General features: G+C 40.0%; 1 protein-coding gene across 15 annotated transcripts in view; it reads right to left on the minus strand.

The window, feature by feature from the left end:
• LTBP1 (latent transforming growth factor beta binding protein 1) overlaps window positions 1-26,922 on the minus strand; it is a 442,908-nt gene that overhangs the window by 181,080 nt on the left and 234,906 nt on the right. For all 15 annotated transcript variants that reach the window (XM_061155622.1, XM_061155619.1, XM_061155620.1 and 12 more), the window contains 2 exons: window positions 13,418-13,520; window positions 9,129-9,200 (listed from right to left, as the gene is read on the minus strand). In XM_061155622.1, the coding sequence (XP_061011605.1) occupies window positions 9,129-9,200; window positions 13,418-13,520 (175 nt within the window). The remainder of the gene's footprint in view (window positions 1-9,128; window positions 9,201-13,417; window positions 13,521-26,922) is intronic.

A 26,922-nucleotide genomic window follows, 5' to 3' on the forward strand; every position in this document is an offset into this window, starting at 1 on the left:
AAACTACTATATAAATGTTAGTAGTCCAAAGTGGGGAGCCCAGGCATCCGAGGTAGACCCTGGTATTCTCCAGTTATGTCATCTTCCATTACTAATTTCTCTGAGACTCAGGGCCCAGTTTCACTGCAAATTTAAAGAAAAACAGCACTATCTCACCGGGTTACTGTGAGAATGGTGACATAGCTGAAGCACCCAACCCAACAACTCCACTAAAAAGGCATTCAATAAACACTAGCCAAATACATAAATAGAGAAAAAGATGTGTAGGCAGTAATAACCAAAAAGGAAATTGCTTATCATGAGCCTGGTGGGCTACAGTCCACGGGGTCACAAAGAGTCGGACACAACTGAGCGACTTCACTTTCACTGTCAGTAAATAGAAAGTTACCATATTTTTTATGCAAGTGTTACCATAAGGAGAAAAGCATCACATAAATAAAATCAACAGTCGTTAGAGCAGCAGGTGGCCCAGTTCACCTCTGGAGAAAGTCTGGGGAAAAGCTGGGTGAGAACCTGGGATTAGCAGAGGAAGAACTTAGGTTAAGGGTTAAGCTGGCAACAAGGACAGGGACCTCTGCTCAATGTCATGTGGTAGCCTGGATGGGAGGGGAGTCTGGGGGAGAATGGATACATGTATATGCATGGCTGAGTTGCTATGCTGTCCACCTCAAACCATCACACCGTTGTTAATCAGCCACACTCCAATATAAAGATGTTTTTGTGTGTTTTTTTTAAAGGTTAAGCTGGGTTGGAGTGCTGGTGAACTTAGCACATGTTTAGTACTAGATGTTTCAGGATCACTGTCACCAAGAGCATGATTATGTCTACAGTTCTTCACCATCTACTTTGTTCCTTGACACCATCACTGCAATAAGGCCCAGAACAAGTTGAGTGGGCCTTGAAAGAGGGAGTGGGGGAGAGAGAAGGAAAGAAGACTGAGGAAGATGGGTAAGTGGGAAAAGGGGAGGAAGAATCCAGAGTCATCCCTGGGGGACTGGCTGCAGGACCACTTCTCTTCATGCAGATACCCAAATCTGCAGATGCCCAAGTCCCTGAAATCAAAGGGCATAAGACAATCAGCCCCGCATACCTCCAGGCAGAACCCACAGATACAAAGGGCAACTGTACTAATCTGAAGATATTTAACTTTTCAGAAACACTTATGTTTCTGAAGACATCCATGAAAATTTGGTCACAACCCAAACTCTTTGAAGGAAACCAAAAACATCAATGGGGGAATAAAAAAAGTTAAAAGTTAATTCACAAAACATATCAGCTTCCCATGTATTTAAAATAAAACCTTGAAAGAAACTGACACTCACTAGCCTGAGGCACTGTACCAAACCAATTTTGAATTCAGCCTGCCTCCACCCCCAAATACCTTGACAAGCCTCACCCAACCCCAATGGTGGGGTTCACCAGGCCCAAGCTCGGGGCATGTTCTCCCACGCCTGTGTCTTAATTCCTTCCAGCCCTGATAACCACCCTATCCCATATCACCATCTTGCCCACATCACAATTACTTGAAAGTAAAATGATTTTCCTACATAGAAAACTCAGATGAAATTATTAAAACCAACAGGAATGTGCTCCAGTAAGACACTTAATATTTTTTAAAAAATAACAATCTTGCTCACAGCCATATTCAATACAAAATATCTGGGGAAAACCTAAATGAAAATGTACAGGGCCTATGTGACGAAAAACATACAACTTAACTGCTCTTTTTGTGTCTTCAAATTTGTCAAGGAAAGAAAATAAGGATGGAGAGGAAGGACACAGTCAGCGGTCTCTCTCCATTTAGTGGGAAGGGAAACCGTATGCCCTCTCTTAAGTCTAATGCACACAGGATGAGCCAAAGCTTGGGGACCAATTGCGTTTCTTCTAGACACATAATCATAGCTTCATGTAAAGGTTTACATTTAAGTATGCCCCCATATATAACACACATTATATATAAAAAGAAAAAAAAAGAAACTAATCTGAAAATCCATTGTTAGGGGAAAGGTTAAATGAATCATCCTATTTCCATTAACTGGGATTCTATGTCAGCATTAAGATAATTTTAGAAGGTTAGTTAATAATATCAGGTGTTCATTATCTCTTAAATGAAAATAGTTCTCACAACTATCCATGAAATATAATTTCACATATATATACACATATATATATGTGTGTATTGGTAGAAAAAACAAATCTTATTTGGTAATTTTTACTTTTATACATTTCTCTAGGTTCTAAAAATTAAACAATAGGTATAAATTATTTTTATAAATAGGAAAAATGTGACTTTTTCTAAAGGAAAATGTCTTTAAATGCCATCTTTGATTTCCCAACTCAATGGGAAATTTCCTTTGACATTGCATAGTATCTGGTTCATTTCTTACAGTGCTTACTACCTGCTGCCTCGATGTTATAGACTGACATGATGCCTTTCAATTATTTGTGAGAACAGTGATTTTTGTAAGGGTATGAACTGAGTGTTATTAATATATTTCTCAGAGTGCTCCCACTTAAACTGTCATTAAATATCCATAAAACAAAGGAATGCATGAATGTCAGATGGTGAATAATCTTGTGTTGATGGGCTGCATAATTACAACAGATAAAAAAGACTGAGGATAACTGCTAATTATATAATTTGAAGTCTTCTGAAAAGCTTTTCTATACTCACAAAGAAAAACAATTTATTATATATGTGTTAGAAACCACATTCTGATATTGAGTTCTTTAAAATAAAAAAAAAAAAAACCTCAATCCTGATATGGACACCTTTTTTTTTTTTTTTTTAAGTAACACAGTAAGTTCACGCTTTGGCACTCACCTCTGTTTCTAAATATATAACAATTACTGAAATATTAATACACAACACAGGGCAGCCACTGAAACTCTGGGTCTACTGTCTAGCAAGCAGCAAGGGAAGCCAGGGTATTATCAACTAAAGGTAACAAATTAAATGTATCTATGAAAACCCTCCTTCCTCAGCAGCTGAAATACAGCTAAACGTCTCAGCATGCTTAAAATGTTGAATAAATACATTTTTAAAAATGAAACAAGAATAGATTACCTATGACAAACAATGAGATTTCAAAAATGAAAAATAATCTTATAATGAAAAGTGCAACAGATAGGGTAGAATCCAGCTAGGCATAATAAAGCAGCAATTAGAAAACTGGAAGACAGAACTAAGGTATTCATGCATAAAGCAGCAAAAAAGACAAGAAGATAAAAGGACAAAAGACGTGTTATGAGAGACATTGAAAACAGAGTTTTCAACACTTGTCTAAAAGGAGTTACAACTGGAGAGCAAGGTGGAGAAGCAATATCTGAAGAGATAACATCTGATCATTTTTCAAATATGAAGAAAGACTGGAGTCTTCAGATGGACAACACACTCTGCCTACTGAGTAAAATAAAGATAAATCCACATATAGACACATCATGGTAAAACTACAGAACATAAGGAATTAAGAGATGATCTCCAAAGACAGAACCATTCTCTACTAAGGAAAACAGTATCAAAAATAAGTCAGAAATACAGTGGTATTCTGTAGGTTAAAAGTACTGCTGGAAAATAACTGTTATCCTAAAATTGTATACCTGATCACCCTCATTACAGAATGAGTTCAAAATAAAGATATTCTCAGACATGTAAAGTATATATTTCCTAGTGATCCTCACTTAAAGAACTGTTAAAGGCTGTGATCTCAAAATGTAAATTAGCAAATAAAAATATAGGACACCCAGTTAAGCTTGAATTTCATGTAAGCTAATACTTTAAGAATGTATATCCCAAATTATTTGCTGTTTACCTGGCATTCAAATTTAACTGGGCATCCTACATTTTATCTGACAATCCGATCACAAAAGAGAACATGAACCCAGAAAGCAAGGATACAAGAAACAACACTGAGTGAAAAAACTGATACCATCTCAGTAAACTCATTTAACTATTAACCATATAAAAAAAGTTGTTTCCATTAACTATACCTTTGAAAATAGTTCTAAAATGATAATCTCTTTTCTAAGAAAGTTGTCACAAATCTATTTTCTTTTAAATATGCAAGCTGTTGTCATAACGGCCTTTGGACATCTCTACATTAAAAGAAGTGTAAATCCAATAACTGTTTTCCCAGCATGTACCAGAAGTCCATTATATTACAAATGATGCATGCAATTAATTATAAGAAAAATAAGAAACTGGTCTTAAAATTAAGTATCACTGTATCTCACCCTACCTGTCTGTTTTAACCCAGCAGTACACCACAGGCCAATTCCTTTCTCCAGCCAAGTCAGTTTACTTGAGGGTCTTTCCTATACTTTCTAGCCTCCTCAATGCACTCAAAGACCAGTCTTCCTCTACATATTCACCATAGTGCAGTCACAGCAATTTTTTTACATTCACTTAAGAGGACTGAAATGTAAGCTACAGTCCAGACAACCTCTTTATAACCAAGAAGTTCCATGTACACCTTCTTTACACGGATTATTAATCAAGATTGGTCAATTTCATTTAATGACAGAGGTATGCCCCTGGGCGGGGGCGGGGAAAGTGCATTATCTTTTCTATGGTCGGAATACAATTCAATTTCAGATGCAACTCTAGAATCTTTCTAGCAAAAAGAAGTCCTGCAGTGAAAGTTTTAGTAGAGTATTATTGCGTCTTAGTGTATCTGTTTTGTAATTTTATTTTATTAGAGCAGAACAACCAGTGTAATAAAATCAAGCCAAAAGAAAGTTATGTGGACAGCTCTTTTATATTTGCTTTAATGGGCTCATCTGGAGTGAGCTGAAATTCAGCTAGTTGGAAGACTGAACAAAGCAAATTACATCCTGCTGATTCAAACTGATTTAATTACACTAAATCCAAAGGGCAAGACTGATGTCTTATTCATCATTCATCACATATCCTCAGTCTGTAGTTCAGGAGTGCCCTGCCAACTCATGTTTATGGGCTATGGGATATTTTTTTAAAGATTTCAAGATTCATGAAAAAGAAACATACATACACTGGATTCTAAAAGCACAGACACTGTCTAGCTATGTATTTTGGCATTGCCCATATCACCTCAGCACATGCTAAAAATGCAGAAAACAGTAGGTTGATTTTAGAACCATAAACTAATGAAACAAGTAAGTGATTTTAGCATGTTAAAAGAGATATTTGCTTTAAATAAAAGATTTCATGGAATAGACTGGTTCCCAAGTAATTTCAGAACCCAATTCTAGAAGTGAGATTTACACCTAATTTTTAAGAACACATTTATTTCACGGCAAAGTGATAGTCAAGTGTTCAGTCATGTCCAAATCTTTGTGACCCCATGGACTAGAGCCCACCAGGCTCCTCTGTCCATAGAATTATCCACGCAAGAATACTGGAGTGGGTAGCTTTTCCCTTCTTCAGGGGATCTTCCCGACCCAGGGATTGAACCTGGGTCTCCTGTATTGCAGGCAGATTCTTTGCCATCCAAGGCACCAGGGAAGACCATGAAACAGGAGTTCCATGATAACTGCCACGAGGTATTTCTTCATTTAATTCTAATTCAACATCAAACCTTTAGCATAATCATGAAATGACAAATGCTACTCTAGGTATCCACCAGGAAATTTAATTGAATTGTTTGTTTTTATAAATGAAGCAAATTGTAACAATTCCATAAATGTTGAGGGCAATGAGGGCAGGTTTTAGAGCTCCATGTGTGTATATGCAATAAATCATTCCTTTGAAAACATAATTGCAGCACCACTAGAAAGGAGGGGAAAACCCAGCTTTTAGGGCAATTATTTGAAAGCTCCTCAAATTAACTTGTGCACAGTTGGCTCTTTGTTACAGAGTACACTTTGTGAAAAGTTGTTTCAGGCATTAATTCACTTAGGTGAAGGAAATAATGCAATTCTAGTTATTAATCACTTTAATTTTAAATGCGCTTTGTAAACTGAGAAGACATTAAACTCTAAGAACAATGTGGAACGCACAAGTAATTAGATGGTTAACAGGCTTCTTTTGAAAAACTTCAAAGTAAAGAGCTTCAAGGCTCAAGGAAAATCCAAGTGTACATATGTAATGTGAGAAAGTTCTACCTAAGTTTAGTGGCCAATAATATCACAAAAGGAATGAAATTAAGCCCTTCGCCCAAAAGTAATGTAATAGATTATGATGAATGAAATCATATGATGTTATGAGTCAATCTGCTCTGTAGTGTAATTTAGCAGTGCCTACTCGAGGCAGCATGAAATAGAATTTTCTGTGATACTTCACTACAGAATTCATGCCAAAAAGTACAACACTGTTTTGCAAATATTCTTCTAAGACAAACATAAGCCAGGATTTGGCGTTACTGAACATCAGTGTGACTGAGGTGGAACCATTTGATATGCTCAGTATAAATAAAATTTGTTAAAGGTCACTCCATACCAACCAAACCAGAAAAGGAAAAGTCTAAAATCCTCAGGGAATTAAAGGCTTCTCCACTTTATGTTGCTAAATGAGATGACAAATGATTACTTGCAAATTTTCACTTCCACTTCTAGAGTGGCATTTTTATGAACATGAACTGTTAGAACCTTGAATTAGCCAGTAGAAGGAATATATTAGATAACCATCCTTTCTTATTAAATAAAATAAACATTAATTTCTTTGACTTCTATTAGTTCTCAAAACAGATAGTATATCATATTTACATTAGTAATACTTTATGGATATATACAAAATTGGTAAAAGAGACCATGCTGCACATAGAAACAGAGATGGCTTGGGAATTTAATCCTGGCTGGGCCTCCTCATTATCTTTGCGATCTTGGGCACTCTCTTTCAGTCCTAATTGGGATTAATAATGTCCAAATCCTATCCCACCCCAAGAAAATGAGTATACTCTTCATCATTTGACATTCAGAGAAATCAGGAGCATCTGACATTTCTGGAGAGTTTCTAACAAGTAGTCATGCAGACTTAGAATGGCGAGGTATAAATATGGATCCTCCTCTTTCTACAGCTTAATGGAGCAACCAGATATACCTAATCAAAGGAACACTTCAGGAAACTACATGACTAGGGTCTAAAACTTGTGTGACAGACCAGTCATTTCTTTCTTCTTATGCACGACCTCCATCCCAGGTGACAGAATAATACTGCTATCAGAGCACTAAAATAAATTGACAGAGTCCTTTAACATTACTTACTGCACAGCAAAGCCCCCCTATAGCATCCTGGGCCAACAGCTATTAGGGATCTGTTGGATCACTCCTAAGTGCTGGAAACTCAGTACTTCCAAAAGTGGCTCATTACAATGATGGGGAATTCTAATCTACAGAAAAGTTTGCATGTAGTTGTTATAAACATGCCTCCTTATAACTCCAGGCTATTGACTTTAGCTTTTCAAGTAATTTATAAGTCTTGCAGGACAGTCGATTAAACATTTAAAGGCATATTTCCAAGGTAGCCACTATGTTTCTCCTCAGTCAACTTGGTTTACATTTCTCTCCTCAGTCAACTTGGTTTATATGGTAGAATATACATTTAGCCATCTATTCATTCTTCCACCCATTTAATTCAGCTTTCTATCCATACAGTATGAACTTTTAATGATATCTGAAATTCTACTGATTCTTACATAATGTTGATTAATCCCCTACTCCCACATCCCTAGCAGTACTGCAAGTTTGCAGATGTTTCTCAAAAAGCATCTTGAGCACCCTCTCCTTTGCCAACATTCTTTCATCTACAATGAGGGCTTAAAATATTTGAAGGAAAACATTTTTAAAGACATGGTATATCTATGTGCATTTCAAAAGAAGATTCTTTTGAAGTCAGCAAAAGCTCTTCAAATCATCAAAGTTATACAGATACAATATTGAAGAGACAATTCACTTCAGAAAATTCTCAGATAATTAAGATATTCCTTTGACTTGAACCATTTTGATAGGGATTAACATATATATTGTTAACACTACATTAATCTGCTGCTGCTGCTGCTAAGTCGCTTCAGTCGCGTCCGACTCTGTGCGACCCCATAGACAGCAACCCACCAGGCTCCCCCGTCCCTGGGATTCTCCAGGCAAGAACACTGGAGTGGGTTGCCATTTCCTTCTCCAATGCGTGAAAGTGAAAAGTGAAAGTGAAGTCGCTTAGTCATGTCCGACTCTTCGCGACCCCATGGACTATAGCCTATCAGGCTCCTCCGTCCATGGGATTTTCCAGGCAAGAGTACTGGAGTGGGTTGCCATTGCCTTCTCCGATTAATCTGCTCTGTCCCTATAAACACATACTGGTCAAGGATAGAGAGTCTCAGAACACAAGTCAGAGGACATGTGCTGTGTTTTGATATGGATTTTGGTTCAATAAGACTCTTGGAGGCTCTTTCTCTGTTTGTTCCAAAGTACACATATTTCCAAGTTACTACCACCACCTCCATCCTAGACATGTACTCGGAAATTAGGAGCACTGACTGCACATCTCCCAAAGTAAATGAAATGAAATTTGCTGTCATATACGGGTACTATAAGCTAGGCACTGGTAAACCTGAATTATAACCTCAGATCTATTTGGCCACAGAAAAGTCACTTAACCAGTCTGGACTTGAATGTCCTCACTCGTAAAGCACAGACACTGAACTAAAGGATTTTTGAAGGTCCCACTGCTTATATGTTTCTATATAGATTGAACAAAAGCAATTATCCTTCAATTAAAAAAAATTTTTTAAAAATGTGTTTGCTCTGATATTTAATACCTTAATAGTTTGAGTAGCCAGAAACAGTCTGATGAGAGAAGAAAGGGAACTCTGTGGCCCAATCATATGTCAGTAAAGAAGTACTACTTCTAGGAACACGCATGTGCTTACATGTGCACACACCCACATGTGGATCATGCCCTCCATAATGTAATCCAATCTGCCATGGATTCCAACACAAACAGATAGAGGGGGGTAAGTTCCATAAAGTTTAAATGGTAGTGATGTAATTCTAGCAACCATACACTAAACTTTTTTTTCCTAAACAGAGTGAGCATGAGGTGGTTCTCTGTGTGACCTTACAGGCTGGGTTAATGAGCAAAACATGGCAAAACAACTCAAGTTTCTAAAAGCAAAACAACTGTTGAGCTCATACATCAATGAATTCACAGTTGATCTTACCTTGACAAAAGGTGTTGTTAACCCGTTTATAACCTTGTAGACATTCCATCATTTGATTATATCCATGATAAGCTGTAAAAAAGAAATAATTCTGTTATATGCTTAAATTCTTACAATCCTAAACTACTGTATGTGATAAGCAAAGTGATATAAAGCATCAATGATCTTACTTCTAAGATATCAACCCAATGTATATTCATTTTCCGTTGTTTTTCAGTATATCTCATGCTTTGCAACAGACATAAATCTCAATTAGTTTTCAATCTTTATGTTCATTCAAAAACCATAAAACTGTTCTATATTTTCTTCTAATCAGTGACTATTACCAAAAAATTCAATTCCTCCCCAATGATTAACTACTGGCAGTTGAATTTTCTTATAAATTCAGAGAGGGTCATTAGACATCCTGGTCTGCCTAGGACAATCCTTGATGATACCTGTTGCTCCATCAAAGTTCATTAATAGCATTCCACTTCACTCTGAAAAGTTCCCAGTTTAGATAATAAACTATATGCTCACTTTAATTATAGGCTCACATATTCTAGTATAAATTGATTCTCTCTACCATGAAGCTGAGAAGAACAGGTGTTAAAGGAAGCTAGGAGATGTATAGAGATGCTCTGATACACTGTCTGATTCAGCATTCAGAAACCTCAACCAGTCAAATGTTGAAGCCACCAATTTACCAACAAAACCCTAGCCACTGAAATTCTGACATCCTACTGTGATACCTGAGAGACTTCTTGGCATAAATGCCAGAACCAGTTTGCTGTTGCTAAGTCACTTCAGTCGTGTCCGACTCTGTGCGACCCCATAGACGGCAGCCCACCAGGCTCCCCCGTCCCTGGGATTCTCCAGGCAAGAACACTGGAGTGGGTTGCCATTTCCTTCTCCAGTGCATGAAAGTGAAAAGTGAAAGTGAAGTTGCTCAGTCGTGTCTGACTCTTCACGACCCCATGGACTGCAGCCTACAAGGCTCCTCCATCCATGGAATTTGCCAGGCAAGAGTACTGGAGTGGGTTGCCATTGCCTTCTCCAGAACCAGTTTGACCTGGGTTCAAATCTTGGCTCTGCCTTTTGACAGCTCTGCCACCTTGAAAGACAAGCTTCCTGGTTCCAAATGGAATTCTGTACAATAGGAGTATTTCCAACTGTTGAGTAAGTCAGGGCTGTTGCGGAGTATAGAGATACTTTATACAAAATGCCTACCACTGGGCCTGACAAAAGTATGCACAGATATCACTGTTTCCTGAAATAAGGTGCTCTTTTATTAAGATAATAATGGACTGTCGTGAAAATAGGCTGAATGGTTAAACCACTTAGAAGACCTAAACAAGCAGTGAAACAAAAAAGTTCCAAGTAAAATGGAAATTTTCCTTTGAAAAGTAAAATTATTTTGCCCCTAACACATGGTCTTCATTCTCACCACTAAGGAATAGCGTGTAAGTATTTACTAGTCACATTCCTCTCCTCTATTACTTCCTTTCTTTGCCTTATTTCCTCTGCTAGAAAATGGTTAAGGTGAGGAATCTGGAAATAGTGGGTTAAAAGTAAAAAACTAGTATGTGGGGAGTCACCCATTCAGCCCCTTGGCCACATGTCCAGTCTTGTCCCACGTAAGGAGGACACCCTGTAACAGGTTACCTACAGAGATTGTGAGATCTCTCTCAGTGACTTATTCAAAGGCAAAAGAGAGATTATTATCTCATTTAAAAATTAAGTCGTCTACCTCAAGGCAGAAAGCCAGACCAGATGATCTTAAAGTCTTCCTCTGTTTAGAATTCGATGCTAATTTTCTTTGAAAAAAGTTTAAAGGACAAGCAACTTGTTCATACCAAGTACATTTTTAATAGATTACAGACTCTTTAATGAAATCATTTGCAGATTTAAAATTAAGTTTTCACAGTAAGAACTGATCAACAATGAAAGGTCTTTCTGTATGTGGCTAAACAAAAAATTCAAAACATTAAATAAGAGCCACTTGAAAATTACTCTGAGTGAAAAAAAAAAAAAGCATGGCGCACAAAACCCTAGCTTCTAAAGCCAAGAAAAGTCTCCTCTCTTCCAAAACGAGTATGATTTTAAAATAAACAAAGTTTTTTAAGTGACATAGGAAGAATAGGACTCTGAGTGTATTTCTTGGGAGTGGGCTACATGGTAGGATGGCACAAATGGAGTAAAAGTCAAGATGTCAATGGCTTACTTCATTCATAATCCATGTTGCTCTTCAACTTATATATTAGATCAACCTATACACACCTTATTTTCATTAGTTAAAAGTGATAGCAACTTTGTACTTTTACTTTCTACTTAAATTATTACCAACATTAAAATATAGAGCTAACAAAACCATATAAAGTATTGAATTTATCCCCAGATGACACATTTCTAGATAGAAAATAACACAACTGTGATTCTCTTTACTCTTCACTTCTGTCCCTGTCTTGCAACTTTGGGCTTTGGAAATAAGAGGAAAGAGAAGCTAAACAAGCAAACAATACACAGAGAAGGGAAAAAATGAAAAAGAAAAATAAGAGATAAAATGAAAAAAGTACTAGAGAACATAAACTTAGCCTCAAAACCAAGCTGTAAGAATTGGACTTCTCTTTCTTCAGTCCTTAGACTCAGCAGTGGAAAACATACTAACCTTCACATTATTCTAAACTTACCCCCAAAATGATGGGGAGACATTTTTTGAAAAGCAATGCTTCTTCAACATTTTAGATATAGATTTGTTTCATGGTCCATAGGACTTCACAGCAAATGACAGAGCTGAGAGTCAAACCCAAGTCTACCTAACTCCAAACTCCATGGTCTCAAAATCATACAAAACGTCCCCGAGATGTCCCTTTGGTCAGGCTGTCACGATAATTTTATGTAGATAGATCTTTTAGTGAGGTGGGACCATCACACTCAACCCACTGCTAGAAACTGCATGGCTAATCATTATTGAAACCCAGAGAAAATTTACCGGGGACAATGTCTCAGTACTGAATGTTCTTATTTATGTGGGTTTTTTCCCCTCTATATGAGTAATTCATTAATTATCAGAAACTTCAGTGGTATTTCCAAAAATTATTTTTCTAAAGGAAGATAGGAGCAATTATCAAGGAAAAAAGTAAAATTAAATTAACTTGAAACATCAAAAGATTTAGAGAACAAGTTTGAGAGATAAGAAACAATCATTTATGATGATGGAAGAATAGTATATAAGACAGACCAAAGGAGCAGTGATTCTTAAGGGACAGATTCTAGATTGAATAGGTTTTAAAAGGCAGTTGAGAATACCATTCAAATCAACAGCTGTTTGTTGAGAATACCGTTGAAATCAACAGATGTTTAACGAAAGATAAATAAAAATTACCCAATGGAAGCAAATGAGAAACTCCTTGCAGCATAAACTATTAAAAAATAACTATAAAAACGAAAATGATAACATAGAAAAATATCACTTGCTTTCTTGGCAAAAACATGACAAATAAGAAGAGGGAAAGCTCCACTTAAAACCAGCTATCTCTGTCTTTCTACCTCTGTCTTTCTACCTCTGATAATCTTTTTAGAAAGATTATCAATCCAAATAGGATTCAATTATCCAGAGCTAACACCATATTCAAAAACTGGGGGGAAAGTAACAGAAAGATGTAAATCTGGATTTATTCACATCAACAGGTTCTGGGAAACAAATTTTATAGACTAATCAACGCATGTAGATGTCAGTAGAGATTTATGTCTTGAAAAATGTGATACTTTAACAGCAGAGACTAAGAGGAAAAGGGAGGAAGCACTGTGTCCTTGTGACTAAGCTTCTCTTTCAAAAATCAGCAATCCTTCATTTCTCTATTTTAGCTTTTCTTTTGAGTAATATTTGAAAACCTATAGTGTAATAAAAACTGCAAGAGAAGTTGTGGATATTAATAAACATTTAAGGAATGTAACTTAACAACTGCTGATTTTTTAATTATCATTTCATTATCATTTTAAAAGAGATCTTATTTTTCTTTCATCTTAGAAAATGGAGCCTACTTATAGCACATCCCCTTTTAAAAGATTTTTTCTTTAAAGTAATCCAGCTGAACAAAAGGCAACTGATAACTATGTTTATTAAAAAACAGAAATCAATATGAAAGCTTTCTCAGACTTGCAAGATTTCTGGAGATGCAAATTATTGTACTATGTTCTACAATTCAGTGTGATTTCTTTGAAGTCTAATGTCTCACCATTAAAACAGTCATCATAAGAAAACAGACATGCTACATTAACCTGCAAAAGAACGATGAAATGTCACTTACATGGCTTCTTGGGGCATTTCTGGCATTTGTGAAAGCCCCAGGAGGTGCCCACAGTTCCACAGCAGTCCTCCTGCTTTGAAAGGCCAGGGAGCGCTTTGCCACACTGCAATGATGAGGTGTGAAATAGGAAGGTTAATTGGATGCAGGATGCCCAGCGCCAGAGCACTGGTGTGCTTCACAGCCACATTATAAAACAGTTCCCTTGTTGTTGACACAGAACCCGGGGGAGTGTTGGGAGTGGGGGCTCTAAAACCTCAGAATGAAACATCAGCTCACAATCAGAGGGCACTCAAGCAAACAAGCACATTTGGAAGAGCTCCGTGGCATTTTTAGAGTCTTCATACAACCTGTCACTGATCTGAGCACTTTATAAAACTTAACCTTCCAATGCCTTTTTTCACATTTTTTTCCCCCTTAGTAAGAAGGAACTTAAAAGATACTTTGAACTTTTTACATTTGAATTTTAACTGTCTACTGAGATGTCCGCTGTGGACACTCAGGGAACAGAGCTGTAAGGGTGAGGCATGTACAAAGACCTTGAGAATACGGCACAGATCCCACCTACAAGAGGCCATGGGTCCTCCTGTAACACCAAGGCCTGGGCTGAGCCAGACCAGCCCTGGGTGAGACAGACACTCCAGACAGCCATGCAGCCTGACCCCGGGAAGTCAGCCACGCTGGGAAGGTTCTGGCAGGTTTAAATCAGGCCAGCAGGCAGAGGAGTCGGGCTTCAGGATCACCTGAGTGCCACAGAGATGACAAATGCAAGGATCCATCTCATGTTCCAGCCAGCCAAGGTCAGAAGAGGCCAAGGAGCAGAATCCTGAAGTTAGACCTGCTCAGTGGCATTGACAAGACTTTAGAATGACAGACTCTGCTTTGCGCACTGGTTTCGAGGCCAGTGGTGCAGGAAGGGCCGCCCGGCTCCTCATTCCTAATGTGCAGGCAAAGCCCAGATCTAAGGGGCCACTCTGCCTTCCTCTGCCTCAGCCTCTACAAGATTCTCCAAATGGCTTTCAGAGTCACCTTGGCTTCCCTTGTGGCTCAGCTGGTAAAGAATCCACCTGCGATGAGGGAGCCCTGGGTTCGATCCCTGAGTTGGGAAGATCCTCTGGAGAATGAAAAGGCTATCCACTCCAGTATTCTGGCCTGGAGAATTCCATGGACTGTATAGTCCATGGGGTCGTCCATGGGGTTGCAAAGAGTCAGACTGAGCGACTTTCACTTTCGCTTTCCAAAGACAAATCTGACCACATTATTCTGAATGAAAACCTTCAGCAACTGTCCCCTGTATGAAGACTGCAACCTCCCCGATACGATCTGTGTGACCTTCTAGTTCTCATCTCAGACAATCTCTCTCTGTCCCCTCCCACCCCTCTCCATCCCTCCTTCAGGCACACTCAAGAACGCCTTATCTTCTGTACAAACTAGCTTGTTCTTTAGTTTCCTCTGATTGTTCGCTCCTTCCTTCCTTTAACAGACCCAGAGAATCCTCACCATGAAACCTCCTGTCTCCTCAATTTCAGCGAGTTCCTCCAACCATCCCCTTTACTCCAGGATACTTTCTACACAGTTCTGCTGCCTCCACTATGTATTTTAATCAAACACAGATGTATTTTACTTATCTTTATAACCCCAATGTATAGTATAAGTTGCAAATAAACACTCAATAAACGTTAAGGGAAGGAAGGAGCAAACAATCAGAAGAAACTAAAGAACTAGTTTCAGTCCATTCAAGCAAGCAATGGTCCTGGGGAAAACAATGGAAATTAGCGAACTAGCCCAGGCTGGTGAGCAGAACTCAGGGGAAGAAAGTTGGGACAGGTGATGACTGGTAGAAGGGCAGCAGATAGTGGATACCGGTTGCCTGGCAGGCCTCCAGGGACCACACTGCCTTCCCTCCAGGTCCACCCATGCAGCATTCCCAACAAGGCTCTGACTACATGTCCAACTTGTAAAACAAAACCAGAGAAGGCAGGGCTCAGCTAATGAAGTTGGAGTTACATCATAGCTTTGAAGTCCTTAGGTTTTTGTGGGTTTTCAAGATTTCAACAGGATGTCGTATTCTCTCCAAAAATAGTGTATGATGAGTAGGAGGAGGGGAGGGGGGCAATGGGGGAAGAGAGTGAACACATGTACAAATGAGAACCTCGGGGAGGAACAACACATACTGGCTGCATTCAGGTAGTTCCCAGACTCCTTCAGCTTAGTAACAGAAGGCTGAAACCTGAAATATGAAGCAAGGAAGAAGGAAGATGGAACAACGCTCCAGGCGTTAAGACTGGAAAGAAAATGATATGTGAAGAACACAGAGGTCTCCACGGTTGCAATCAGCTGCCAAAGCGTGCTTGTGGTTTACTCCCAGTATGATCAGTCAGATTTATGTCAGACACCAGTGCATATCACATGTAGACCATTCTCGTCCCAGCCCCTCTAGGTTCTTCTCTTCATCAAGCAAAACTCTCAACACTTGCCGATTTTATATGCTCCAAATGCTGGTAGCAGTTAAAATCCAATTTTCACCTTGGATTCCTAGAATGTTTGATTTGGGAGGGCAAAAATAAATCATTTCTCCCGACTGGGCCTCAAAAAAACGGTACAAGGTTTTCATTACAGGATTCAGGCTGCTTTATCCTACGGCTTTGTTTTTGCGGGTCCACAGCCAAGAGCAGCACAAGCCATCCAAGTCGATTAAATAAATGGCAGGGTGGGTGGTACCACAACGCTGTGTGTTCCTCTCAAAACTGGGTCTGCACAGCATGAGGACAGACTGCCAGGGATAAAGTCAGGTTTGCAACAAGGCAAAGGGCGCCCCTCTGGTTAGTTAACTATGCAGAGATTTCAAAGTGCAGCAAGAAACTCCACCTGAGATCTTTGCAGCCAGATGCAGGGCTTTCGCTCATACAAGAGATTCCTCAGCACCTGATATTACCTGGCTGCTGGAAGCATCTAGAACAAAAGAAGGTTGAGGAAGGATCTCCCCTCCATACCAAAAGTCCACACAGGAGACAATGGCACTGAAAAGGACATTAGAATCTTAAATGCCCTCCTGTCAGCCTGGAAGATTCTACTTCTCAATAAGACATAATCACATGGACACAGGCTGATGCTACTGAGCTACGTTTTTATTCCCAAATTAAAGTGATTTTTTACAAGTTAAAAACACAAATGGAATTTCTCTTGTGTGAATCACTCACCACATTTTCAGAGAAAGTCTGTCTCTCATTTCAAGGCATATCTTATTAGAAATCCAGGAGAAATGTGCTAATCGTATAACCCAATATTTAGTTATTTCAAGCCAGAAAGGAAAACCTATGCTGTCCATCGAGCAATGTGATAAAGCTCAAAAAGTTCACCCAACTCCAGGCTGCACATTAGGGGACTCTTGGACCCCACACGTCCATGCTCGGATTCAGCAAATGCATGGCCTACCTAGAGTGGTCCAAACAGAACAACAAAGGTCCAGGCTACCAGGTTCAACGACTGTCAGCTGAAGAAAGTAGAGATAATAAGACAGACAGCAGAGTTCAGACATGTTCAACAAACATGTTCAACATGTTCATGTTGTTGCTTGAAGTTATCTGCATGGTGAAGGTATTAGCAGGACTACAGGCTCCAGATCACAAGAAAAGAAGATTCCACTCATAGCAGGAGACCTTTACAACAGCGAATGATCCTCAATAATGGAAGAGGTCAACATCTTCACTGATGCTGAAGGCTGAAGGATCATCTCGTGGGAATGCCCAGGGTGAGAAGCAGATGTCTCTTAGGGTTTCTGTCAGATCTACGGTTCCATGCTCAATATACACTGATAGGTTGCATTACTGACAAAGGAAATACTAGAGCCAACCCCAAGTACTTGTGTTGCGGAGAGCAGGAAATGTCTCTAGCAGGACAGTGTCTGGGCAGATACACTCCTACCCAGCTTCTATGCTTCACCTTGTCCCTCAAATCAACACCACCAGGGATGCTCATACCGGTCTGAGCTTACTCCTACAGGACCTATGCAAACTAGACAGAAAAAGAGGAAAACAAATAGAACTCCTCTCAGCACTAATCACCATGATTCTTAGAAGACTGGCTGCGTGAAAATAACTCATCAACCATTACTACCTGCATATCCGGACTAGCACCATACATTAGAGGGTAAGACTATTTAGAAAGCATCACAATTACTCCATGAATGTTCACGGTACTACTTTTACAGCAAAGAAGTTATTACAAGCAATGGTGCAAAAGCCTTTGTTAAACATTGTTAAGAATTAACAGACTGCAAAATCATGAACTCTTCTAAATCTTGACCTGATTGAGAACACTTATCTGTAGACTTATCTGCAGCACTCACCTGCAAATCCTCGCTTTTAAAACATCATAACACTTTCCTGCCACCCAAAATAAAGCTGTGATGACAGCTGGTTTTAGATCTCCCTATAAATATATGAGCATTAAGTCTTAAATTTAATGGTTTATAATTTTTGTCTATTACAAACTCACCAATGGAATTGCTTCATAGATGAACAATCACTTGAAGAGAGTGTGATAAATATTGGAGCATGGTGTCAAAAGATTCAGTTTTCACACCTTAAAATTACTACTACCGATAGTATCCTTATTTCAAGAACGTTTGCTGCACCAGGCCAGTGGATCTTCCCCAGGAAAGATTCAGCCATGGGGGAAAAAAAGGAACACTGGTGTGGAATCATTACACCTGGACCTAAACCCCAAGTCTCTCTGACAAGATGTTCCACAGACCATCCAGCATCTCCAGACTAGTTCTCAGACAAAGGGATGGTAATCCCAACTTCAAAGGACTGTGGTGAGATTCATCAATGCATGTCCAAGCGTGGCTGACTTTATCCCGTCAGCCCCGGTGCAGGGACTAGTAGACAGTGATCTTCTGGGGTGTGTTCTGCACCAGGACAGAGTGTTTGGGAAGCAGAGCAAGGACTGGCTGGATCTGCACCATCCTCCTCAGCTTATATCTTATGTGGATGCAACCTACCGAGCGTTACAGTGCTGGCCAATTTCTTAGGCTCTCGGGATACATTTCTTAAAAGAGTTCAGATACTCTAGGAGTAAAAGGGCTGCTTTATGAAGATGGCCACCATGTCAAGGACTCACAACTGAAAACATTTGAAAATGTTAATACTGAAATACTCTTACAAATTATCTTATCACGTGTATGTAACTCACTTTATTTTGTTATCAGGAACCATTATATACTGAAGTATAAAAGACTCTGAGTTTGAATAAAGAACATTTTTCTCAACGAGATTAAGACACTGGAACCAAAGAAACACAGAGAAACTAAAATATTAAAGTAGTATAGATTTTTTAAATGCTCCTAGAGATTGTACCGAAGTAAAACATGAAAGGAGAGAGAGGCTGGTTCACTGCAACTCTCTTTCTTGCAAGAGGATGCAGAGCAGTGTTTGGGCAAGAACTGAAACAGGCAGTGACTCAACGGCTGGACTGGGGAGAAGGATTCCAAAGGGATGGAGCAGCGTTAGCTAAGCCCAATACCTAACACCAAGTGGAAGGGGCCGCAGGGCGGGAGCAGGCGAAGGACAGAGGAAGGCGGGCCAAATGCAAAGAAACAGCGAGCCGGTGGGGCAAGTCAGAGAATGAAGTGGAGCTAAGGCATGGACATTCTCCCAGTCGGATTCAGCTTGTAGCAGGACATCAAAACTCATTAGGAGGCAGGAAAAAGGAAAGGTCAAAGCAACAGAGTTCTGGGTTGCTTCCAGTGAAGTATCTGGCATCTGTGAAGCAGCGTGGCAAACAGAAATATTGATCAAGAGGAGGAGGAAGAGAAAGAAAAGATTAAGTGTTTTATGAAAGTATAGTGTTCTACATCTGGTGTGTGCGCGCATGCTCAGTCACTTGAGTCATGTCAGACTCCTTGCAACCCCATGAACTGAGGCCCACCAGGTTCCTCTGTCTATGGGATTTTCCAGGCAAGAATACTGGAGTGGGTTGCCATGCCCTCCTCCAGTCTACATCTGATACTTCCCCTCAAAAGTAAGTATGAATTATTAGGATAGAGTACATCATTCATGGAGAAAAATGGAAGAAATTGCTGATCAATATGATCAGTAATCAGAGGCCCATAACAAAATTGGGTAATTATTAAATTATTAGAGAAGTGTTGGCTATATTTCTCCTCAAAGAACTAGCTGAAGGGAGCTTTTAAGTTCACTGCAAAAGATCTCTTTCCCAACAAATGCTATCCCAAACAAGAGCCATCCCAACACAAACTGCCAGGCATCTCCATGTTTGGCAGAATTAGTGCATTATGATTGTGAAACTGACCTACCCACACAATCCTATTCCCGCATGTGGGGCCAGTGAAAAGTGGTGAAAAGATGACCCAGAACTCAATAAAAGACAAGAGTTTAGCTTTTGAAGTTGGATCAATATGCGTCAAAATCCTCACTTTACCCATCACCACCTACATGGCCACAGGCAAAACTCTCAAACTCTCTGCCTATTTCTTCCTTAAAATGGAACTAAAAATGTCCATTTCCACAGAGTTCTCAAAACTTAAACAATACATGGAAGCAGATTCTACACGAGACAGCCACGTGTCCAGACACGTTTGGCTCAGAATCATTCTTAGACCCCTTCCTCTGGGTCACTTGTTTAAAAACCTGGGCTTATTTAACAAATGACTGAGTAATCTAATAGTTACTCAATATAATACAATGTCCCAACTTACAGAGAAGAGCTGCATTAAAATAAATTAGATCTGGAAATTTAAAGGGCTTCCCTGAGAGCTCAGTTGGTAAAGAATCCGCCTGCAATGCAGGAGACCCTGGTTCAATTCCTGGGTTAGGAAGATCCGCTAGAGAAGGGATAGGCCACCCACTCCAATACTCTTGGGCTTCCCTTATGGCTCAGCTGGTAAAGAATCCACCTGCAATGCAGGAGATCTGGGTTGGGAAGATTCCCTGGAGAAGGGAAAGGCTACCCACTCCAGTATTCTGGCCTGGAGAATTGCATGGACTGTATTCCATGGACAGAGAAGCCTGGTGGGCTACAGGCCATGGGATTGCAAAGGGTCAGACATGACTGAGTGACTAACATAAAGAAATTTAAAAAGAAAAAGATGTTCTTTTTGTTTTGTTTGTTTGTTTGTTTTAAAAAAAGATGTTCTTTTTGTTTTGTTTGTTTGTTTGTTTGTTTTAAGTTGCACTGCACAGCAAGGGGATCTTTGTTCCCCCACCAGGAACTGAATCCATGCCCCCTGCAGTGAAAGTGCGGCATCTTAACCACTTGACCGCAGGTAAGTCCCAAAACAAGATATTCTTAAGATTTTGCTAAAAAATGTTCCAGTTTTTTAAAAAATAAAGATCAGGGCGTTAATGCTGTGGAAAGTTTGTGATTTCATTTTCAGTTCAGTTCAGTTCCGTTCAGTCGCTCAGTCGTGTCCGACTCTTTGTGACCCCATGAACTGCAGCACACCAGGCCTCCCTGTCCATCACCAACTCCCGGAGTTGACTCAAACGCATGCCCATCGAGTCGGTGATGCCATCCAGCCATCTCATCCTCTGTCGTCCCCTCCTCCTCCTGCCCCCAATCCCTCCCAGCATCAGGGTCTTTTCCAATGAGTCAACTCTTCACATGAGGTGGCCAAAGTATTGGAGTTTCAGCTTCAGCATCAGTCCTTCCAATGAACACCCAGGACTGATCTCCTTTAGGATGGACTGGTTGGATCTCCTTGCAGTCCAAGGGACTCTCAAGAGTCTTCTCCAACACTTCTACTCAATAAGGACAACATGGTATCACTGAATCACAGTGAGTTAACCAGTTAATATCAGTGTTTAAGCAACAGATGACTTCACTTTGGGGACATCAAGACTCTTCTTGTCATACGCCATGTCTTGGTGAAAGAGGATCAAAACCATGAAACCGCAATAATGGAGCCTCCTACTCTACATCCACTCCCAAGCATCATGGCCCAAGAACAAAGACACTGCAGAACATGGACTCGCTGAGACAGGTCCCAGAGAACGTGTCTTTTCTTTCCTGCTCAGCTAGTATCATGGACTGAATATTGCTATGCCTCTCTGTGTATATTCACATCTGACCCCTAACAGCATGACATGAGGAGGTGTGGCCTTTGGGACATAATTATATTTAGATGAGGTCATGAGGGTGGGCCCTTGTGATAGGATTAGTGTCCTGATGAAGACAGACACACTAGAGCCCTTTTTCTGCCCTATGAAGACAGAGAGAAGGTGGCCACAGACAAACCAGGAAGACAGCCCTGAAGTGAAGTGAAAGTCACTCAGTCATGTCCAACTCTGTGACCCCATGGACTGTACAGTCCATGGAACTCTCCAGGCCAGAATACTGGAGTGGGTAGCCTTTCCCTTCTCCAGGGAATCTTCCCAACCCAGGGATCGAACCCAGGTCTCCTGCATTGCAGGTGGATTCTTTACCAGTTGAGTCACTAGGAAAGCCCAAGAATACTGGAGTGGGTAGCCTATCCCTTCTCCAGCGGATCTTCCTGACCCAGGAATTGAACCAGGGTCTCCTGCATTGCAGGCGGATTCTTTACCAACTGATCTATCAGGGAAGCCTGAAGAGAGCCCTACCAGGAATTAAATCTCTCAACCTCTTGATCTTATACTTCCAATTTCCAGAACTGTGAGAAAATAAATTTTGGTCATTTCTACTACCCAGTCTATAGTATTGGGCTGGCCAGAAGTTCATTTAGGTTTTTCCATAAGATGTTACAGAAACCTGAACAAACTTTTTTGGCCAACCCAATATTTGTGATGGCAGCCCAAGCCACCTTCTACAGAGAGCAATGGTTCTTGTAAATCCTCCATACCCAGAAGAAATGACCTAAGAGCCTGCATGAATAGTAGAAACGATACTGGAGTAAGACCCAGAAAGCCTCAGTTTTAGTCCTTACCTACCATAAACTCAAAACAAGACATGAAGCAAGTTTATTTCTCTCTGGACTTCAGCTTCCTCACCAATCCAATTTTAAGGATAGACTAACAGTGCATGTTCACTAATGTGCCTAGAATCTATGATTTTATGAAGACTCTAGCACAGGGGTGAGGGTAACCTGTGAAGGTCCATGTTCACTGAACGCCCCCTGCCTGTCAGGCTAATACACTAGATTCTCTGCTGCCATATTTCCAGATCCTAACATCATATCCTGACCTAGACCAACTCAATCAGTGACAACCAGAATGGGCTTCCTCTTCTGGACCTTGTTTCATGTCCTCCCCTTTTCCTGCTAGTCGGTACTACCAAAAAAAAAAAAAAAAAAAAACCACACAGCTCTTTCTAAAAACAGTTGTGGCTTTTCAATGACTCCTTTCTAAACTATAAGAATTATAATAAATAGATAACTACCAATAAATGAAATAAATTATTCAAGATAGGCATGGAGAGGCAGACTTTCCATGCCTTGAGGTATGACTCATTAGAAAGTCACATTATGGTTGATCAACCCACACTGCACAGGTGTCCCAAGAATTATTCCATGTGTGAAACTGCCACACTCACCTCTACCATACCCAGAAGTACCTTATTCCAATGTTCTGGCAAAAAGCCTCAAGGTATTCTGGCAAGAAAAAACTACACCCTCAGTTCTATGAATCTGGTTGAGGAACATGAATCCCACTTATTAAAACAAAACAAAACAAAAAAACCTCTGGGATTTCTCATAAAAACCAGAATGAGGACCCTCTTGGGAGGAGCTCTCCCTGCAAGTAATGTAACGATTAATCCAAACTCCTGTCACAACTCTTCTTTGTTTCTATTAATATTTTCACTATGATATAAACACATCTCCCCTCTGGCAAAATGACTTCTGCCCATCTTCTGAGCAAAACAGTCCTCCTTGAGCCTGTGGACCAACTATGGCTCCAAACCAAACTAGAAAACCTCATGAGAGCTCTTCAACATCCATGTACCAGAACATTAAATATGTTTACGTCTATGTGCCAATAAGAAAAAGCATCCAAATCTCTGAACCCTATCACTAACGCAACATATTTGATCAACTTGTTCTAAAGGCCTGCTGTCATAAAGGGGAATATTGTTCGATGGAGCACTGGCAGGGTAACAGGCATTGTCTCATAAGAAGAAGAGGAAAACGCTTAAATACTTCCAGATTTTCTAAAAGAACTTGTAAAAAATTTGCTTTGGCTTGAGTAGAACATTCTTTATAGGAAAGGTTTTTTTGTTTTTTTTTTTTTTTTTAAGTTCACCCAGCTTTCTTTTATTAGAGTAATTAAAACAATGTTAGGCACTTGGGGTATCTGATACAACCATAATCCTCTGATATTTCAGGGTATTGATTTTACAAAGTATCTACTGTGACTAGGGCATTAACTGTTGTAAATGTATCCACATTGATTTCTGACAGGGTATTTGTTTAAAGCCTGCTGAAGCCAAACCATGGGCTTCAAGGAATTCCAGACAACGACTTTAGTTTTATGAAACAGTATTTTTAAAGTTACACTAAGGCAAAAAATGGTTTTAAAGTAACATAAAAGGGGGGAAAATTCTTAAGCATGAAACTTATGATTCTACTTGACATCTTTTCTAAATAAACGATCAAATTTGGGCTGCCTATTTTCTCCACCTCTACAATGATTTGAGGATTTCAATAGTCAAGTCTAGCAGGCTATGATATGTGTGTCTTGCTATTCTTAAATTGCAAAAAGAATAATTACGTTTTGTCACGATTATATTCCTACATCATAATTCCCTTAACCTCCCCTTGCAGCAAAACATAAACAACATCATAAATCCTAGTACTAGGTGATACAAAGATGAAATTTATCCTAACTCCACTACCAAAGGATCCTTCCTTTATAAAGACAGACCCAAGATGAGGACGGAAATTAAGACAGGCAGATAGGCATGACATGGTTATTACTACAGTAATCGGATCTCTCCCAAATGATGAACATAAAGGCCTATTCTGCCCAAAGCTTATTTCCAGAACTGTATTGAGAGAAATTCTTTCTATAAAGCTTCATTGCCTGTCAGTTTCCTTTTTGTTTACAAAGAAAGAGACTGAAAGGAACATAAAACCATTTGGGGCCTTATAACACTACGTAAACTGTAACACGTGCCTCATTTGGTTAAGCTTTCAGTTTTTCTGTATCTCATCCAAGTACACAGAACTCAAAACTAATAATTACCTGTGGTTTGGTTGCAAGTAGTATAGAAAAACTGAATGCCACAAGTCATATTAATAGGTTTAATCCCCTGTGAGCAGGGAACCACGTCTGTCTTGACCACTGCTCTGCCACTTGTGGCGGGAACATTCGCTGCTCACCAGAGAACCACTTGCCTCCCCACATGTTCCGGTTCCTAACCCTTATTAGTCAGCGTGGACTGCCATAATGAAATTCCAGAGACTGGGTGGCTTCAGCAACAGACATTCATTTTCCCGCCCAGTTCCAGAGGGTCGAGATGAAGGTGCCAGCGTGGCCAGCGCTGGTGAGGACTCTCTCCCTGGCTTGCAGAAGGCTGTCATCCTGCCATGTCCCCACCTGGCAAAGAGACGGAGCTCTCTGGTTACAAAAACACTAACCCTGTTGTATCAGGGCCTCACCCTTATGACCTCATTTACTCCTAATTACTTCCTTACGGACTATCTCCAATTACAGGCACACTGGGGGTTAAGACTCCAACCTATGAGTCTTCCTTGCTGTAGGAAGTGAGAGGCCATGCCTTCCACGCAGCGCAGCAGGAGAGCCGTGGGGACCGCCGTCGGCCCGAGTCCCGGAGAGATGTGCAGCGCGGTCCCCGGCTCACCTGCTAGACATCGAGTGTGCACAAAGCGTAAGCTTTTGCAGGATTTATGACTACCATCAAACTTTGCCTACTCTAACACTAATAGATCTGCTGATGACTCAGGTGTGCCTAGCAATGAGCTCAGTTCCTAAGTGGCCCTGTCCTCATGAAAAGCACAAGTTTGTGGGGGAGAGAGGAGAGGCACAAAAATCAGCTTTAGGACAATTAACTTTGAAATGGTCTGACTGGATTTTACATGCAGCAAAAGGTTAGGGAGGAGGGATCAATGTGCATTGAAGGAGGACTGAAAGGCTTTTTGGAGGAGCCAACACTTGAGTCTCTCAAGCTGGGGTAGATTTGGAAGATCATTCTAGGTACTGACTGTGTTTGCTGTTTGTACAGTTTGCTTTGTCCATTGATACTGTGAGTAAGTATAAGTGGCCTCTAAAGTTGTGGAAAAGAAGAAAGACGTCAAAATCATTACAGTCAGAGCACTGCATGGCTAAAAGGAGCCTTGGTAGTCTTCTCAGCCAAACCAGTTATTTGAAAAATAAAGAAACCAAGGGCCAGAGACATGATGAATTTGCCAAAGTGGAAAAAGAGTGATTGTCTTGGAAATACTAATATAAGCTAGTCCCCTCACCTCTCTGAGCCTCAAGGTTCATTTAAGTAAATGGGAGACAAGAATACCTACTTCTCATTATTTTGAAGTTGTTCTGAAGGTCAACTAAGGCCATAAATGTGAATGCTCTCTATCAAATATTTTATAAAAATACACTGCCTCATTAAAATGCCTGCCCCAAAGCCACAGACCGTTAGACCATTTTCTTAACTCCGTCAAAGCTTGCACACTCTAAACCAGTCCTCTTCAAACTACCATCTTGAAAGCACTGCTCTTTGTTCAAAATACTTAGAACTCCTCTGTCTGGATTTCAAAATGCAGGACTAATGTTACATTATTTGAAATATCCTCAATGGTGGCAAATCCTGTTCACCAAGGGGCTGACATGAGAGCATTGGATGCTTTTGAATTCACTGAGAATACAGTAAATAGGTGGACAGAAAAACAGATATATTTTCATGTGCAGCTCATTAACGGGTTCTGAAACACTTCCTTCAAAACCAATTTCCTAACTGCAAACAGCAGTGTTACTAGAGTAAATTGCACAGTCTCAAAGAATGAGCTCATTGAAACAACATCCAATTTCATATATAAACCCTTTTATATATGAAAAGAGAAAAAAGGAGAAAAACTGGGAGGATAAGAAAACAATGTTACCATCATTGTGGGGGAAGGTGCAGAGCAAAGTCGGGGAATCCTTTTGATATCTTTCAACAAAGGGTAATGCTGTTTTTTTCGCTGAAATTTATGAATCAGGTTCTGAAGGATGGGGTTGTTGCTTATGTTTGTGCTTTTAGTAAATCAGATGATTCCACTTCATTTTAGCATGTCTCAATTCCAAGGGGTCATGTAGACAAAGCCAAGAAACAACATCAGACCCTAGAAATGCCAGCTGTGACTCTTCAAACATTTCTGTAATGTACAAGAGCCTACACCAGCCACCAGTTCAAGCCATGATCTCTTAAAACCACTTCCAACATGCTCAGAGCTGTCGTCTTCAAGTGACCACAAAACCTTGCCACTTTGCCGATATCAGAAGTGAAATAGCATGCATCTACTCGGAATTGCCCCATCATTATTTTCAATGCCTACTTCTCTGCAAAAACAA

Source organism: Dama dama, chromosome 11, assembly GCF_033118175.1.
Source record: "Dama dama isolate Ldn47 chromosome 11, ASM3311817v1, whole genome shotgun sequence".
NCBI classification, from domain to species: domain Eukaryota; kingdom Metazoa; phylum Chordata; class Mammalia; order Artiodactyla; family Cervidae; genus Dama; species Dama dama.